Source organism: Protopterus annectens, chromosome 1.part1 (genome assembly GCF_019279795.1).
Source record: "Protopterus annectens isolate FY-2018-M chromosome 1.part1, PAN1.0, whole genome shotgun sequence".
Classification (NCBI taxonomy): Eukaryota; Metazoa; Chordata; order Ceratodontiformes; family Protopteridae; genus Protopterus; species Protopterus annectens.
This window is the reverse complement of record NC_056726.1, coordinates 1059752229-1059771604: the sequence shown is the minus strand read 5'-3', so window position 1 is coordinate 1059771604 and position 19376 is coordinate 1059752229. Positions and strand designations below refer to the sequence as shown.

At 40.9% G+C, this 19376-nt stretch overlaps 1 protein-coding gene across 1 annotated transcript in view; it reads right to left on the bottom strand.

Moving 5' to 3' along the window:
- LOC122808924 (calhepatin-like) overlaps positions 1-13400 on the bottom strand; it is a 78883-nt gene extending 65483 nt beyond the window's left edge. The window contains exon 1 of the mRNA XM_044080061.1: positions 13394-13400. Coding sequence (XP_043935996.1) covers positions 13394-13396 — 3 coding nt within the window. The 5' untranslated portion in view covers positions 13397-13400. The remainder of the gene's footprint in view (positions 1-13393) is intronic.
- Between the last annotated feature and the right edge of the window lie 5976 nt (positions 13401-19376).

Genomic DNA, 19376 nt, shown 5'->3' with positions numbered 1-19376 from the left:
GAAAAGAAAAGAGAGAGGGAGAAACCACAAACTAACACACCAACACTTCTGTAAAAAGTCATAATTCAGCCTCATGGAAGTCAAAAAAGCAGTTTCTGTTTGTTGACTGGGGTAGTGCGCTGATTTCAACAGGACCATTTGCAGACACAGCATGGGTAGAATAATTCATTTTATATCAAATCATAGACTATTTGATTTCAGGAAACTAACATTTTATTCTACCGATATCCTTAATTCACAAGAAATGCAGTCGCTCAGTATATTGTTGTTGTTGTTAACATACTTAATTCACAAGAAATACAGTTGCTCAGTATAAGGTACTTTATTTAGTATTATACCATGACCCCCCCCAAAACGTGCATGCTGATTGGCCAGCGTGCACATTGTAAATCGAGTTATACTAATGGAAAAAGGTCCGGTCCCCCGGACTTTTTTCCATTAGTATAACTCTACTTTTAAAACACTGTCTCGCTATGTTAAATGGGTTTAACATAGCGAGACAGCTTTAAAATAAGCAACAGAGATCTCCGTTGCTTATTTTAAAGCTGTCTCGCTATGCTAAACCCATTTAACATAGTGAGACAGGTTTTTAAAAAAAAGCAACAGAGAAAGCAAGATCTCCGTTGCTTTTTTTACTGTTTCGCTATGTTAAATGGGTTTAACATAGCGAGACAGTTTTAAAATAAGCAACGGACATCTCCATTGCTTATTTTAAAACTGTCTCACTATGTTAAACCCATTTAACATAGTGAAAACAGTAAAAAAAAAAAGCAACGGAGATCTTGATTTCTCCGTTGCTTTTGCCCACAGCTCTGATACATCAGAACTGCCGCGGATGCCAGACATCTGCGGAAGGGCAGTAAACAGGCATTATACTATGCCATTATTTAAGAAAAGTAATAGTTTCTTTTCTTAAATAATGTCATGGTATAATAGCAATAACCCACTTTTGGGTGTGGGTAATGCTGTATTTACCCACGGTTGTCTTTGTTTGGTCCCTCGGGACCAAACCACGGCAACCGTGGGTAAATCCAGCATTACCCACACCCAGGCGTGGGTTATTGCTATAACATCCTGTACTGGAAATTTTTATGAGTCCCAAGCTGATGGAGAGCCTGAATGTTAATGCTTTATGAACAATTACTAATAAAACTGGATAAGATTTAGACACTTAAGAACATGTTGTTATAAAGCAGTTTAATACAAACTGTATTTCTCTATGTGCCAGGTCTCTGATGATTTTTTAAAGGAGTCTGAAAAATCTGAAAATGGGAACCTTCCACATTTATACATTTTGATTTATGTCTAATTTAATCTGGGAGTTTAGAAGACAAATTATCACATTAAACTGTTTATGAGTTTCATGCTTGAGGTTTGGGTCCCTCAGTCTCCATTTGCATACGGAGTGACTGTGGGCAAGTCACTTAACTGGACATCAGTCTCATGGCTCCTCTCTGAAATGTGATTTATGTGCATAGCCCATCTATCTGATTAGCAGTTACAATAAAATAAACCTCTGATATACATAGGTTCATAGCTGTTCATAGGTTAGTACTAAGCTAACTGCCCTTGCGAGCCATTGTAAGCCTAGCCAATTATCCATTGTGAGACTCAAACCCTGCACCTTGTGTTTGTAAGGCAAACACGTTAACCATTAGGCCACCCTCCCAACCCTCCCAACCCTCCCCAGGATCAGAATGTATGTCACATCCCAGGAAGCATGCCTCTCAACATGCAGACATCGAAAATAGGTACGATGGTTCCATGAAAAGTAGACACGTTCAGCCAAATATCTGGATGCATATCCACAGCTAGTGGGGTTTGGCTTTATTGGCCTGAAATTGTCAATTAATACGATGAAACAAGTCATGGGTATTCAGAATAGCCAATTAGCTGAAACACCTGGTGTTCATAAGGATCATTTGCATATATCTCATGCGCCTCTGATACAAGAGGTTTGAGAGGTCACTCATTTGAAGTATTAGCTTGGCTGGAGTTTTCATTTAGTTTTTACTGATCTATAATTAGCATACATTTAAATAACAAATATCACATAACTTTTTTTACTTCCAGTAGGAATTTGGGATAATGCTCAAAAACACTTTTAAAAACAAAGAGTAACAAAATGATGAAAAATATAATCATATTATAAAAGAGAGTGTAAAATCTGTGGACTTTAATGAACTGTATTGTAAAATCCTGCCACACCAGCAACAGGATTCATTTAGAACCCCAGTGCTCTGAGGTAAAAAGGCCATGTTCCTGCAATTCATAGATACACTTGCCACAAACAGGAAAAACTCATTATCAGCTAATTTGCATGTCTTTGAATTGCCATTAGGTACTGCCACTGCAGATCAGCATTTTCCTACAGCAGGTAACAGTAGTGGCAGCATCATTTTAGCATAGGTACCCCCTCCTCTCAGTCACTGTAAGACATGCAAGCACACAGTAAAACACCTGCATGAAAATCCACGACATACCTGTCTGCTGTCAGAATGTTGGCTATGTTCCCTTCTTTCCCGTCCTGGTAATTCACAGATAATTACAGACAGTCCCTAATGCCAGACCTTTGAGTTTCACACTTTATATCATTCAGTAAATGCATGCTACAGCAAAAACTGTTATCCTGGCAATGTTCTAGACTTGTAGGAAGACTACGGTCCCTCGATGTTTTTGTGCCCTTATTACTTCTGGCTTTTGTCCTGATGGTTGGGGCTACGAGGTTGCGTGGTATGCTTAGCATTCCTTGTCCCTCTCCATCATATATGATGAACTGCTGGACACAATGCCCATAACCACCAAAAACACAGTACAGCGTCCGAAATAAAACTAATTACAAAATGTAGGTGCTAAATGCTGGAACCCACGAAAATAAATAATGTGGATGTCAGTAAATCATACAAAAGGCTAACACCTTAACTCATTATTAAGTGCTTTCATCCCTATATATAGGGACTTCATCAGAATGAATACATAACACATGTCCCCATCAATTTATAGTGATACTAATAAAGTGGTTCCAATCAAAAACTAAAATATATTAAAATACAAAATGCAGGTAAATTTAAAGCTGAAGCAGTAGCTCACATAATCCTTATAGGAGACTGCAAATTCACCCCTTGGGTGGCATCCATGTCCCTCATGGACAAGAGTAGCCAGTGTGGATTACAGATCCACTCTGTTCATAAATTACTTCTGCAAACTACCCCCCCCAAAAAAAAAAACAAATGGGGTTACTTGGGATTAACATGGCTAGGCTTGTAAAGGCTCTAGTGCAGATTGCCTAGTAATCTCTTAAAAAACAATGAAACTAATGTATACTGTCTGAAATACACAAAATAAGCCTATCACCATGTGCAACATAGAGCCATGAAAAAACTTTTAGATATTGTTTAAATGTTATGAATAAAAAATCCATATAATAAACTTCATATAATAAAACACATAAATGTTATTTAAAAAACTTCCCCAGGACTTTTCAAAAGTAATCAAGAGACAAGGCAACAGACTCCATCAATTAGAGAGTTTTTCCTATAATATATCTTTTAGGCTATCCTATAATAGTCTAAATATTAAATGTTATTGGCCCTTAATTAAAGTAAAGGGTTTATAGAAACAAATTTGTTCCGGCCAGGGGCAATTGTAGCTCTCAGCTTTATTTGGCAAGTTATTTCACAGTACTCAGGTTTGGTTTCCCAGTCACCTTTATTTTTACCTGTCCTAATATACGAAATCGGACTAACTGAGAGGTATTTATACAAAGCATTATTAACATTTTTGTTATTGATATTATATATATGTGCATATATGCATTTACGTAAACACCTCTGGGTTTACCAACATAAAAGCTCGGACATTCCATACATTTCACAATGTATATGACCTCTTTAGTTGCACAAGTTCCTCTACTTAAATGAACCCTAAAAATCTCTCATATGTCCAGTTGTAAAATGTCACATTAAAATGTAGGGACATTGATGACAACTTCCACATTTATGGGTACCAAAATTTTTGAGCCCGTTCAAGAATCCCCTTCAGATTGAGGACTGTATTAGAAAGAAAAACTGGGTTATCCCCCAAAATTTTAAATATAATAGGGGTCACCCTTAAAATACTCCAGTTTTTTGTTATATATTCTTTACTTCCTTTGTACCAGAGTTATATTGAACCACTGTGGCATGTTTAAATCTAAAATCAACTTCTGATACTGTACTACAACTCTTATTTAATACTCTATCCCCTAAAAGAGGCTTATATTTAGTATCCCAGCCTGACTTAACTTTGTCACAAATATACATCACTAAATCTGTGGGATAACTCCTAGCGATAAACATATTATAAGCAAATCCATTTCATTCACCATATTTTCATATGTCAAAGTCATTCTCGCAGCCCTTACACACTGTCTCTTCACTAAATTATTTTTTCTGAAACATGGAGTATAAAATACTAAATGTCAATTTCCTATGTATTTGTGACTTAAGTCTAATGTTAGTGTATGATATCAAAGTATCTAAATAGTTAATAGCAGTTTTGGTAAACTGTGATGTAAAATGGAAGAAGTCAGTAGTCTTACTTAAATACATTAAAAATTGACCTACCATATCAACGGGACCATCCCAGAGAATAAAAATATCATCTAAAAAGTGTAAATAAATGTTGATGTATTTAAATAATTCACACTTAAAACAAAATGCTTTTCCCATGAAACCAAAACTAAATTGGCATGGATGGGTGTACATGCAGCACCATTGCCACACCTTTAATTTAGACATGCTGTAGGTGGATTGGACACTCTAAATTGGCCCTAGGTGTGAGTGCGTGCATGTGTGTGCCTTCTGTGGAAGGTTGGTCACCGGGCTGGCAACTCAACACTGTAAAACTCCACTGCCAGTCATGAGCGGACAGGTGACCACTATGGCGACCCCTAACCGGGAAAAGCCGAAAGAAGAAGAAGAAGATTTTGCCCTCAAAATATATATAATTATTATCCAGCTCCAATGATATCAATTCCATAATTAAGTTCACTTTGTCAGTAAAAATCATAGTCTATTAAGCTGTCATGGAATAATTCTAGCCATTCCTCATGGGGAATCGAAGAGAAAAGATCCACTATGTTGAAAGTTAAAAATCCTAAATCTCTACACCTCATACTCTCCTTAAGGCGACCTAAAAATCCCATGAATCTTTACGTAAATGTGGTGTCTTATAAATAGATTTTAACCACCCAACAATCAAAATGGCTGCTTGATAGGTTTTTGACCCCTGTGCAGGTACTACAGGGCAAAAAGGTGGATTGTCTAAGTCCTTATGTACTTTCAGTATACCAAAAATAGTAGGTATTGTGGGTTTAGAGAATTTAAAAAAAATATCCACGGGTACTTGCAGCACCCATTGCCACACCTTTAATTTGCTTAAACATTTTCCCCTAAAAATATATATATATAATTATTATCCAGCACCAGTGATATAAATTCAATAATTAAGCTCACTTTGTCAGTTGTTAGAAAATCATAGTCCATTAAGTTGTCGTGGAATAACATCCGAGGCTGCATCCTACATGAACTCAGGCATGAACTTGCAGCACCATTAGGTAGCCTATTCAACCAAAGCCTGAGTACTGGCTTTGTCCCAGCCGAGTGGAGGACATCCACTGTCATCCTTTTACACAAAGGTGGAGAGTCCACCGATCTGAGAAATTATAGACCCATCAGCCTAACTAGCCTGATCTGCAAGGCCAGGGAATGGATTATCATGGATCTCTTTAACAGGGACATTGGCAACCTCCAAACACTCAATCCCAAACAGTTTGACATTGTCAAGGGGAGGTCATGTCTGTTAAATCTAGTCAAATTCATTGAGACAGTCACCAGAGCCATGGACAAGGGGCAGACTAGTACACCACCTACCTTGACCTGGCCAAAGCCTTCGACACTATTCCCCACTTGGGAATAATAGATAAACTCTCTCAATTAGGCATCAATCCATATATTATCAGATGGGTAGCAAATAGGCTGACTGATAGAACCCACCTAATCAAATTAGGGGAAGCCACCTCAAGCAGTAGATCCTTAACAAGTGGCATACCCCAGGGATTGGTCTTGAGGCCTCTGTTATTCAGGATATACTTCTCTGATGTGAAGGCCGAAACTAGTGGCCTATGGCTGACCATGTTTGCAGATGACTGCAAGCTGGGCACAGTCATCACTTTCCCATGTGATGTGGATGTCCTCCAAGAAGGTCCCACCCAAACAAATGACTGGTGCCAGAAACATTGTCTCAAGCTGAATGCCAAAAAAGCATCATTATCCCCTTTGGAGATAGTGACAGTTCCACATATTATCACATTAATAACAATGTCCTAAGTACGCAATCAGTCATGAGGGATTTGGACACCCAGGTTGATAGCAACCTGACTTTTGACCACCATGTTGCATCCATTGTACGGAAAGCTTTCTACATGGCCCACCTCATAAGTAAGGTTATCTCATCCAGGGACAAGGAGGTCATAACATCCATGTAGTCTTCCCTTATAAGGCCAATTATTGAGTACAATGTTGTTTTTGGCATATACCTTACAAAAGACATGCAGCAGCTGGAGAGACAACAGAGGTTCCTCACCAGAAGAATCCAGGGCATCAAACATCTACTCTACACAGATAGGCTAAAAGCCCTGTTCCTCTATTCAGTTTCATGCAGACTTCTCACAGGTGACCTCTGTCTGGCATAGAAAGCAACCTCAGACCCTGCCTTGATGGGACTGCTGTATATCCACAAGTCAAGCTCCACTCAAGTAACACATACACATGACCTCAGCCTGGTTTGTGATATCAATAGGACTTGTTGGTGTGACAGATTTGTGTCCCAGAGACTCCCCCATCTGTGGAATAGACTCTCTCTCCACATCAAGCAGAGTACTTCATTATCCCTTTTCAAGTGCAACCTGGATCACTGGATGGGAAACAGAAAATACACCCCTGGGATTCCTCCTGTGTCCCTGCTGGAGAGGGGTTTTGGGTGCTGACTTGTCTAAACATGGGCTAAACTCTTGAATAGGCTTATAAGGGCCTCAGGGCAAGTGGCCTAGTAACTTCCTATGATCCTATGATATAATTCTCTGTCCAACCTACTATTAAATAATACATCTTCCAATAGTAAATCAACATGATGGCAAACAATATTTAACTGGTTTCTAGACACAAGGATGTATGTGTCAATATCATGTAAGATATTCATCATAGCCATGGAATACTCAAAAAGTGTCTTACTATATGAGTTTTATTATATGGATGTTTTATTCACAGCATTTAAACAATATCTAAAAGTTATTTTTCATGTGCCAATGTTGCACATGCTAATAGGCTTATTTTATATATTTCAGACAATGTAAATAAGGATTATGTGAACTACTGCTTCAGTTTTAAATGTAGCTGGATTTTGTATTTTAATTGATTTTAGTTTTTGACTGGCACCATTTTAATAGCTGTATTATAAATTGAAGAGCAAGTGTGTTATGTATTTGTTCTGATGAAGTCCCTTTGTATAGGATTGAAAGTGCTTAGCAATGAAATAAAGTTTTTGCCTTTTGTATGATTTACTGTCATCAGCACTATTTATTTTCATTGTTCTAGCATTTACCATCTGCATTCTGATATTACATAATGCCCAAGATCCTCAATACATGGTAAAAAAATCAACTGCACTGATTTGGGGTCTCATGTGTCAGGGGTGCAGGATTCAAACCCCTTTCACCCCTTTGTATTTCATTTTTTTCTCTCATTTATTTATTTTAAGAAGATGTTATTCCTGATGTCTAGTGGTGGCAGAGATAACTTATATACACAGTAGGAGGGTTTAGGGATGGAATCCTTTCTAGTGCCTCTTAAGGCATGCTACTGATCCCTGGTGTCTAGTGATTCATCGCACCTTTTTTTTTTTTAGATACGTGGCTTTAAGGAATGCCGTATAGAGTACCCTGGTATCTAGTGTTCCTCCCCAGTCCACATTTTGTTTAACTGTCACTCAGGCATGTTTAAAGTGATATCTCGAGTATCTAGTGCTACCCCCCCCCACTTAGTGTTGCAGGCTGTGCTCATTAGTATAGGGATGTATGGAAGCATAATAGACAACCCTACTCACACACACACACACACACACACACACACACACACACACACACACACACACACACACGTATGCACGCAAGCACACACACACAAAACAGCCCTGTCCCACCAGATTGCACACACAGACACAGGCATCCATTCACCCACATACACACACACACACACACACACACACACACACACACACACACACACACACACACACACACACACACACACACACACACAGACTATTACTCCCTCACTAACTGCCCTACCATGACCTCCGATGCAGACACATATTACACATACACTCACAAATGCAGCCCCTTGCACTCACACCTGCTAACACTACTTTACCGTTTTAAACTCCCCATCACTTACCACTTCTGCAATGGATAAATACATTCTTTTGCCAGTGCTCACTACTGCAATCAGCCAGGAACATCACTACTAATCTACACAGCCAAGTGATTCTGTGAATCATTTCACTCCATAAATGGCAGTTCCAGGGGAGAGCACATGGACAATTAGCATATGACTATCCCTCTGACTGCCTTATTAGCATCTAGCACTGCTTTGGAGACAGCACCCCACAGTACTGCATGTCTTTGTGCAAAAGCGCCATGGTATGACCGTCTTTGAATTCCAAAAGGTTACCGCGAGACAGACACCATGTACATCTCATGGTAATGTTTATGAACTCAGCCCATGGTCATTTACTTTTGCTTCTAAGAAAGGGTGACGTAATAAGTGTGTCATGTGTGTGTGTCATTCTTGTTTTCCATACTTTCCTGATTAGTTTGTTCCAGTGATCAGATTTTGCTGATCCCTGGGCTTTGCCTTGGTTCCTGTACTTCTCCATTTTCCTTGTTTGGTCAGGGGGAAGTTTCTTTACTCACCAGTGAGAGTGGGGAGTACTGAGCTGCCTGTTTGTCCTCAGAGGAGTGGTTAAAGACAGTAACTTGTAGTTCATTGGCCATTTTGGGTCATTTCCTGCCTTTTCCAGGCCCCTGCTAGAAAGCATGCTTTGGCTGGCTTTTCTGGCTGTAGAGAACTCAGCACAGCTCCTCGTGGTATCCAGCAGAGTTCCTAGAAAAGCAGAGACCAGAAAAGACAAACTTTCCAGATTCTAAGTATTTTTTTCTGCATTTTCGACCTTTTGTGCCTTTCGACGACTGTTTCTGCCTATTTTATAGTTATTACCTGTTTTTACTGTTTTTATAAGCTTGATTTGTTTGTTGCACTTTCTAGTTTAAGTTTTGCTTAAAAGTTAAACTACAGGCTAATACACTCAAGTGTACTAGCTTTTGATAGCATTTAATCGAAAATCATAGCATTTACTGGGTTTTCTGTCCTATCTGTGTAAAAAACTTGAAAAAAAACCAAAAAAAATATTTTTGTTTTCCATACTTTCCTGATTAGTTTGTTCCAGTGATCAGATTTTGCTGATCCCTGGGCTTTGTCTTGGTTCCTGTACTTCTCCATTTTCCTTGTTTGGTCAGGAGGAAGTTTCTTTACTCACCAGTGAGAGTGGGGAGTACTGAGCTGCCTGTTTGTCCTCAGAGGAGTGGTTAAAGACAGTAACTTGTAGTTCATTGGCCATTTTGGGTCATTTCCTGCCTTTTCCAGCCCCCTGCTATAAAGCACGCTTTAGAGCGCTTTAGCGCGATTTAGCGCGGAGTTGCCACAGGAGCACACAAGAGCAGCGGCGGTTAATCAAGGTTAAACTATTCGGGCTACCTAAAGTTCACTCTTCATTTTTTCCCTTAGAACAGCTCTTCTTGAACTGTACTGCTAATCTAACCAGCCTATTCTCTAACTAAAAAGTTCAGCTCTACTTGATTCCTAAGTAGACTATTCTCCATCTGTAAAGCCTAGCACTTGCTCCTAAAGTACTTTTTACTCTGATATAGCACTTTTATTATACATAGTACCCCACCGGCATAAAAACACCACATCCCCCGAAGTCTTTTTTTCAAACTCATCTACATAAAGTTTTTGTCTATTCCTTCTAGCATGGCGAGGGATCAGTTGCTAGTGTCCTCTCCTGCTCAGCTGGTGAATCTGGGAATATTGAGGTAATGTTACAATTGCCTCATGTACACTGACAACCCTCTCCTTCTCCCACAAAACACAAATACATGCGAGAGATGCAAATATATAGCCAAACTAGAGGCTGAGCTCTCTCAACATAGGGCTGGCAAGACCAGACAGGAGGAGAAGGTAACCACACACACCACAAACCCAGTCTCACATAGCACTATCACAACTTCAAATCATACACATAAACACACAAAGACATACTCGGAGGCTCTGATCAAAAACCTACCAAAACAGCAGAGGCCACCAAAGCAGACACCCAAACAACTGCCTCCACAGGGCACAGCACATGCAACACATAGACCACAGAGTCAGTGTGCCAAACAGTCACAGCCCTTAAGGCCAAACACAATGCCAGACACACTCGTCATTGGTGACTCCATAGTCAGACACACTGATGTCCCGCTCACCAGATTGAGTATGGAGAAGGTCACAGTAAGCTGCCTATCGGGCGCTAGAATCCACCACATAACGCAAGCACTCAGGTCACTCAACTGCAGGTACAAGTATGACTCAGTCATTGTCCATGCTGGTGTGAACGACCTGAGATGTACCTCCCTGGACTACATGAAAAGAGACATAGAGGAGCTCTCTGATTATGTAGCCCAGGCAGGTATGACCCTGACCTTGAGCAGTATCCTACCTTCACCAAGAATGATGCCACAATACGAAGACAAGATGATCAGCTTCAATAATTGGCTTAAACTATGGTGTCATTCAAAGGGGATCCAATGTCTGTCTGCCTGGGATGACATGCTGGACAAGCCACGCTGCTTCACAAGGGACGGCTTGCACCTGTCACCCCTGGGCTTCCGGATTTTGGCAAAGGCTCTTGCCACCCCCATTGTGCCTTTTTTAGACAGGGCTCAAATTCTAAACCTACCACCCTAGAATACAAAAAAGGAAAATAACTAAGGGTAATGCTGCTCAATGCCAGAAGTCTCAACCTCAAGATGCACGCACTCGAAGCCCTTCTCAGTATGGAGAACATCGATGTCTGTGCTGTGACTGAAACCTGGTTCAAGGCTCCGGAGAGCACCCCGGCACTATCAGGTTTTACCTCATATCATGTGTTCCGGCCCCAAAATCCAGACAACACCAAGAAAGGGGGGGGGTGTCCATATTCATCAAGGACCCCCTCACCTCAAGGTTGGTGGCAATGCACGATGCATCGGAAACCATCCAGGTGCAATTAACCGTAGGCAAGACTGCTCTGCAGTTTGTAGCCTGTTACAGGCCACCCTCTCAAACTCAGGAACCTCACACAGCTTTCCTGAAAACACTGGAGGGGATAAATATATCTCCAAACACCATCATACTGGGTGATTTCAACTATCCAAATATAGACTGGGATCACTACTCAATCCCCAACACTCTAGCCCAAAGGTTCCTAGAGTTCATAAACTCAAATGCCATGGAACAACTAGTCACCATCCCCACAAGAGGAGAAACATACTAGATCTCATCATCACAAACATGGGGTCACAATGTTCAACACCAGAGGTATACCCATCATTGGTGAGATCAGATCATAAACAAATCTCACTGGAAGTCCACATCCCGCCCCCACCCCAGATAAAAAAGACCACAGTGAAGAACTTCTCAAAAGCCGACTTCACACTCCTAAAGACTGGTGTGGTCTCTTTCAAGGCCCCCGAGCCAGCGGAAACCATTACTGAAACCACTGAATCACTTACAAATGCCTTCTACCAGCACCTCCAGGACTGCATGGATCAGGCAATCCCAAACAAAACAAAGACTCTTTGTACCAAAGGCAAGCGTCCAGTCTGGTGGACCCCAGCCATAAACAAGCTTTACAACAAAAGGAAGAAGCTACTACAAGATAGAGCAAAATCCATAAAAGGGAAGACACCCTTGATCATTATAAGTAGAAAACTGAGATCTCCCATAAAAGCATCCAAGGCAAATTTTGAGAGAAAAATTGCTAAGGACTCAAAAGACAATCATAAGGCCTTTTTTAGCTATGTTAGAAACCTGGGAGGAAACTCCCAGATATGCTCAGAATTAGTGCAAATGATGTAAAAATCATGGAACCTACAGACATGCATGCACTCGAAGCCCTTCTCAGTATGGAGAACATCGATGTCTGTGGTGTGACTGAAACCTGGTTCAAGGCTCCGGAGAGCACCCCGGCACTATCAGGTTTTACCTCATATCATGCGTTCCGACCCCAAAATCCAGACAACACCAAGAAAGGGGGGGGGGTTGGCATAATGGTTAAGGTGGTTACCTTACAAACACAAGGTCCAGGGTTTGATTCTCAGATGGGGTAAATGGTTAGGCTTAAAATGGCCCACAAAGGCAGTTAGCCTAGTACTAACCTATAACCTATGAACCTATGAACATACTGGCTGACAGGTTCAGTGCAAATTTCCCCCCCCCTCCCCCCCAAAAGGAGAGATATCTATACCAGAGGATTGTAGTCCCCCAAACATCTCAAATGCTCAGGTGAGAACTGCTCTCTCCAAGGTGAAAAACACAGCATCCATGGGACCAGATGGTGTCCCCGGTTGTGTGCTCCACGAACTCAATGAGGAATTAAACCCGCAGTTAGGGCAGCTGTTTAATCTTAGTCTCACCTCAGGATACGTACACAAGGAGTGGCGTATGGCAACGGTGGTCCCACTTCACAAAGGAGGTGCCTCCACCGACCCCAGAAACTACCGTCCCATCAGCTTGACAAGCCTGGTCTGCAAAGCTATGGAGAGGATCATAATGGAACTCATAAATAAAGACATAGGGGACTTACAGACTTTGGATCCAACCCAGTTTGGCTTTGTCAAGGGCAGATCATGCCTTTTAAACTTGGTTGACATTTTTGAAACAGTCACCAAGGTCATTGACAAGGGCAAGGCAGTCCACACAGCCTACCGTGACCTGGCAAAGGCTTTCGACACAATACCTCACTCGGGTATAATTGAAAAACTCACCAGCTTAAACGTAAACCCATACGTCACAAGATGGGTTGCAAACTGGCTAAGTGACAGAACCCACAGGGTCAGAGTTGCTGGCGCCATGTCAGACTCCAAGCCTGTCACAAGTGGTGTCCCGCAGGGCTCAGTCCTGGGCCCACTCTTGTTCGGCATCTACTTTTCAGAGGTACAGGCAAACACAGGAGGATTATGGCTGACAAAGTTTGCAGATGACTGCAAACTGGGCACCATAGTTGAAAACCCATCTGACACAGACATCCTTCAGAAGGGTCTCATAGAAATGGATAACTGGTGCCAGAGCCATGGCCTAAAGTTAAACGCCAAAAAATGCATAGTCATTCCCTTCGGGAAAAACAAGGTTACCCCTAGTTACCATATAAGTGGCAATCCACTAAGCACAGAAGAGGTTATCAGGGATCTGGGGACCCAGGTTGACAGTAACCTTTCATTTGACACTCACGTTGCCAAAGTAGTTAGGAAGACCTTCTACATTGTCCACCTGATCATGAAGGGTTTCACATCTAGATCAAGGGAGGTCATCGTTCCCCTGTACTCATCACTCATCAGACCAATGATTGAGTACAATGCCCCATTCGGAATGTATCTGACCAGACACCTGCAGCAATTGGAAAGGCCCCAAAAGTTCCTCACCAAAAGGATAAAGGGTCTCAAAAATATGTCTTATGCTGCCCGACTGAAAGAACTCCAGCTCTATTCAGTAGCTTACCGTCTGCTCAGAGGTGACCTGTGCCTGACATACAAGGCCATGTCCAACCCGGAATTAATGAACATGCTTCACCTCAAAAAATCTAAATCCATCAGAACTACAAGGGCGGGAGACTTAAACCTCGACACGGCTATTAATAGGACGTGCTGGAGGGACAGATTCATCACCCAGGGACTCCTTATGTTGTGGAACAAAATCCCGGTTCATGTGAGGCAGAGCACCTCGCTGGCCTTGTTCAAGATAAATCTTGACCAATGGATGGGAGATCGCAGGTATACCCCAGGGATAACCTCAGTGTCACTGCTTGACAGAGGCACAGCAAAATAATGGGCATAGTATCCTTCAAACTAAAGGGGTGGCGAAAGCCACAAAACTCTGGGCTAGGCTTATAAATGCCCTAGGGCAGATAGCCTAGTATGAACCTATGAACCTATGAACCTATATCTCTTTAAATTATTGTTGTCACTAGTCTGCTGGTCATGTCATGTGGTTTTCTGTGTACTAGACATCTTCAAAAATCATGAAAGATGAGGGAGTGAGGGAGAGTCAGAAAATTATATGAAGGAGTAAATCAAGCCTGAAAATAGGAACACACCTCCAAAACTAGGTACATCATGCGCAGGGATAAATGAGGGCTGAATATTGGAATGTTCCTCCATTATAGGGACAGGGAGAGGTACACCTGTAAGTGTTTGGCTAAAATACAAATATGAGACAGAAGCAGCTAGATGCTGATTTTATCTTAGACAACCCCATGCAATGGTAAAACATTGTTACCATAGTCAGTATCAGGCATGTCTTTCCATATTTATTTACTTAGTTAATTTGCTTACCAGGGTAGTACACTGATCACAATTGACCATTTGCAGCATTAAAAAATGATAGAAAATATAGCCAAGCTTCTTACCGCTGCATGCTTCAAATCAAATACATATTTATTACCAAATATGCAATTACCCCCATAGCAGTTTTACCACATGATAGTAGTGAGAAAGGTACAACAATGAAAAGAAAAGAAAAAATGTGATCGGTTTGATTTTATTATCCCTTTTTATATTAAAATATGTAACCTCTTTCACATATAGTATTTCAACAGTTTCAGCACAGTGCAGATATTAAAATACAGAGGTAATCCAGAAAGCTCAAGTGAATGGTGCAGTGGTGCAGCGGTAGCGTTGTCACCTCACATCAAGAGGTTCTTCAGTTAGATTCTCGTCTGGAGTTCCTTCTGTGTGGAGTCTTCATGTCCTCCCTGTGTTTGTGTGGGTTTCCTCCGTGTGCTCCAGTTTCCTCCCAAGTTGCAAAAACATGCATCTGGAGTGCTTCTCCTGGGCCTTCGCAGGAAATTGGCTTTGTTCTAAGTCAGACTTTCCCAGTTAACAAATGTTAAAATAAAAATAAAGTAAAAAAAGTCTGGTATCCCACCTGTGTCCCAGAGGGTGATAGGACTAACAGGAAACAGAGTACAAAGGATGAGTCCAGATGAAATCACTTTAGCTAGCAGATCTAGGAGACTTACTGTCTAATACCTTCCCTGTGGGGGGAATAATGGAACCTTGTGGAAGTTTCCAGTAGTTTATTCAGTTAAGCAGGTAGATGGATGAGTGTTCTTGCTCTAATACATTACATTCAACAGGTCAGTTATTTAAAGGCAGGGACCGACAATGGTGGGAAATATGATAGTCCTTACTCCAGGCCAGTAATCAAGGAGCCTCAATCTTCACAACTGATACTGGTGAGGGACAGCCACCAGGAACAAAGATGGGTACACACAGTATTTTCAGATGCAGCTCTCTGCACCAAGCACAATTTCATTTAAGAGCACACAGGGAGCACACTCCAGACTTCTGGATGGGGTCTCACTCTGTCTCTCTCTCTAGTCCCCATATAAGGCTCCACACTGACCACTTTGGATCACTGTGTCCCTGTTCCAAATATCTGACACACACACTCTTGGATATTTGATTTACACACACACACACACACACACACACACACACACACACACACACACACACACACACACACACACACACACACACACACCTGGGAAATGCTGGCACAGTTTGACCCTCTGCTCAAACTATAAGGTAATTATGCAGCAATCAGTCAGCTACTCTAAGGCTCTTACAAGGGTACCCAATTATACTGAGTAAAATTAATACTAATACAAATGATAGAGTTTGACCAATGCAGCAAGACTTTCAGGAGCAGCCACAGTGTCACTAAAATAAGCATAAGTACTCTTAAGATCTTAAAAGTATTGTCTAAAAGACCAGCCACAATGAAAGGTATAGAAATATTTAATAATAAATAATAAAATAGAAAACATGAGAATACTGAAGATCTAGTTGCAATAAACACCAGAGTTTCAATCACAGGAGATATAAAAGTAACACAGTTGGATAGTGTCACTCTCCTACTTTGGATACAATAGAAGAGTCTTCATGGATTCTGTTCAAGCAGCTTTATTTTATACAAACACATCACAATAGAGGTTTACTGACTTCAGCTTATGTAACTTATATACAAACTAACTACTGCAATTATACATGCACCCTCTAGCTGCACTCTCAAAATGGCACTGGGAATAGCACATGCCTGGTATTTATATGTGCATGCTCAGTCCTTGATATGCTTCTTAAAGACACAGCACATACACTCTGATCTACATCCTCCCTCTTTGAGAAATAGATCATGCAACATTATAATTCTATTTGGCATGCAGCTATCACAGGTAGTTCGTTGTCATGCATTTATACAAGAATAGGTACATATATACACAGTTAAGTCCATGTTTCTGCATATCTCATGCTGGGCCTGGATATTCGACCATATCATGTGACATAAAACTGGGAACTGAGTTTAGCAACTGGAGCTGTATCTACAAAATGTTCAACATTGAAAGTATTTGGAACATCTTCAAGAATGGAATCAGAGGTTGAAACACATTCTGGGATGGGAACAATGCTTGGTTCACTCTGAGATCTAGAGTCTGTATCACAGGAACAATGCTGTGATGATGATTCTGATGCAGGAAGAAGATGTCTGCAATTTCTCCTGTTCTCCACACACTAAATCACCAAAAACATAATTTTCACTATTTCTTCCTGCCCCCACAATTTTTCCAACTGTGGCCTCTCTCCTTGGACTGAAAATCCTTCTGCAGTGATTGTCCCATCTTCTTTAGTTGCCTAATATCATTAAATGAAACATTATTCTTCCAGCCAGCATTTCATATCCAGACGAGACTGAAACGTCAAGTGATGTGAATGACTTATCCCCAGTGACTCTGATGATAGCCTGCCCCCTTTTTCCTGGTTTTCATTGCCATAGGAATATTTGATCTTTATCAAAGTCCGTTATATCACAGTTGAGTTTCTTTTTCTTCTGATCCACAACCTCTTTCTCAACCTTAAGCCACCGGACTTTAATGCCCTTCATTCACACAAGTTCTAGGTGGTGAAGGTGGTGAAGGATGGATAACTCTGTGGCTGGTGAATTAAAAGGACGGAAACTTGAAGGGATCAGTTGGAAAGGCAGTTAACCAATCTCCTGATAGAGGGGGTGGTGCCATGGGGCCTGGGGTGGGATTAGATGATGTAAGAGGTTAATTTAATAAGTATAAGTGTGGAATGTCAATCAAACTAGGAAGCTAGAGTTTGCCTCCCTTTTTCTCATGCCTGACACCAAAAGGAAAACCTAGGTCCCAAATGAGTAGTAGATAAAGCATGTTTAAATAACTGAAAGTTGCAGTTTACATCTGTGCATATCACGAGGTAAAAAGTATTTTCAAACTCATGACATGACTCATAACAGTTACTGACACTCACTTTTACAGTAGATTACAAAACAATAAGAAAGATCAAGACCAACAACTGCGTCATGATTACAGACAACAAACAACTGGAAAAACTCCTAGGACCTCATTCTTGTTTTGTTTTTAAGACAGACAGTAATATTAGGGAAAGAGTAGAGTGCAAATTCAGACAGGAGGGGAACGACAGAGGATCTAACCCTGTGGTCCCCCTTTTCGCACTGCAAATACACAAGCAAAATGGACTTATTCTTTTGTCCAGTACTTGTTCTGGTAGATGCAGCACTGATTCTGTGATAAAATATATCCTTATATATTACAGTATAATACCTGCAGTTGTTTTTACATAGGAAAAACTGTGAATAAGTTCTAAATCAGCGTACCGCACCTTCTGTCTGACATCAGACTCCAGATCTTCAAAAACCAAGTAGCGAAGCACTGCTATGATTTCCCAGACTGTGAAGGTCTCCACTTCCACATCCTGGACAAGTGCACTGTGGGTACACTCAAAGGAAGCAAAAATGTCATCCTCTGAAAAAATAGAGTTAAGCTGTCTAATCAGCTGGACGCCCACCACCACCCTGGTCTAAACTCAAGTATTTTCATTAAAAGTGTGCTTGCATTCAGGAAACTAAAACGTATATCATACAGCTAAAACACCTGCACTGTTTAACCCAGGATTTGGACATAAACTGTTAATTAACCCTAACTGCTACTGTTAATATGAAAAGGCAATCAAAAAATTAGATTTGTAAATCATTGTATCTACCTTGGTATGGTTTACCTGGTGAACTAGTGACATGGGAAACAAGCCACTCTGTTTATTTAATTTGTATTGTTTTGATTTCTTTTGTGATTTCTAGATGTGTAGAAATCTAAGCAGTAACTATCATGAGTCTGAAAATACTTTTTACCTTATGATGTGCATACATTTACATTTAAACAGCAACTTTAAGTTATTTGAAAATGTTATTTTCTACTGTTCATCTGGAACCTGGGCTTTCCTTTTAGTGTTAGGGAGTGAGAAAAAGGGGGCCAAACATTAGTCTCCTAGTTTGATTATAGTTTACACCCATAGTGATTACATCAGCCCCTTACATCATCTAACCCCACCCCTGGCCCCATGGCACCACACCCTCTCTCAGGAGATTGCTTAACTGCTCATCCACCTAATCCCTCCCAGTTTCCATCCCTTTTGCTAGCCAGCCACAGAGCTATCTAACCTTCTTTTGCACTAACGTCATCACCTGAACCCCAAAAAGAGGAAGATTCTGAACAGAAGAGCATTCAGTCACTCCTAGACTGAGGAAGAAGTTTGACAGTGAAGTCCTCAGACTGGAGTACCATAAAAACATGATGTGAGCCCAGAAACATTCCACCTCTCACTGCAGCTATCCCACAACAACAGGTATAGCTACTGTAGGCAATGGGTCTCCATTTAAAAAAAATTTCTGTAATCTAAAGTACAATGATAATTGTTATCCCAGGGCACCGCTCCACACTGCTATATTCTTTAAACCATAGGTACAATTTGCCAATGCTCAAAGAAGATCTGAGATTCTTATGTTTATTAAAGGTTTTGTATACTCAACATTTCACCACTTGGTAGACTTTTATTCCACAGGCACAGAAAGCCTACAGAAAAGGTTCTGAGGTCTCAAACTTTA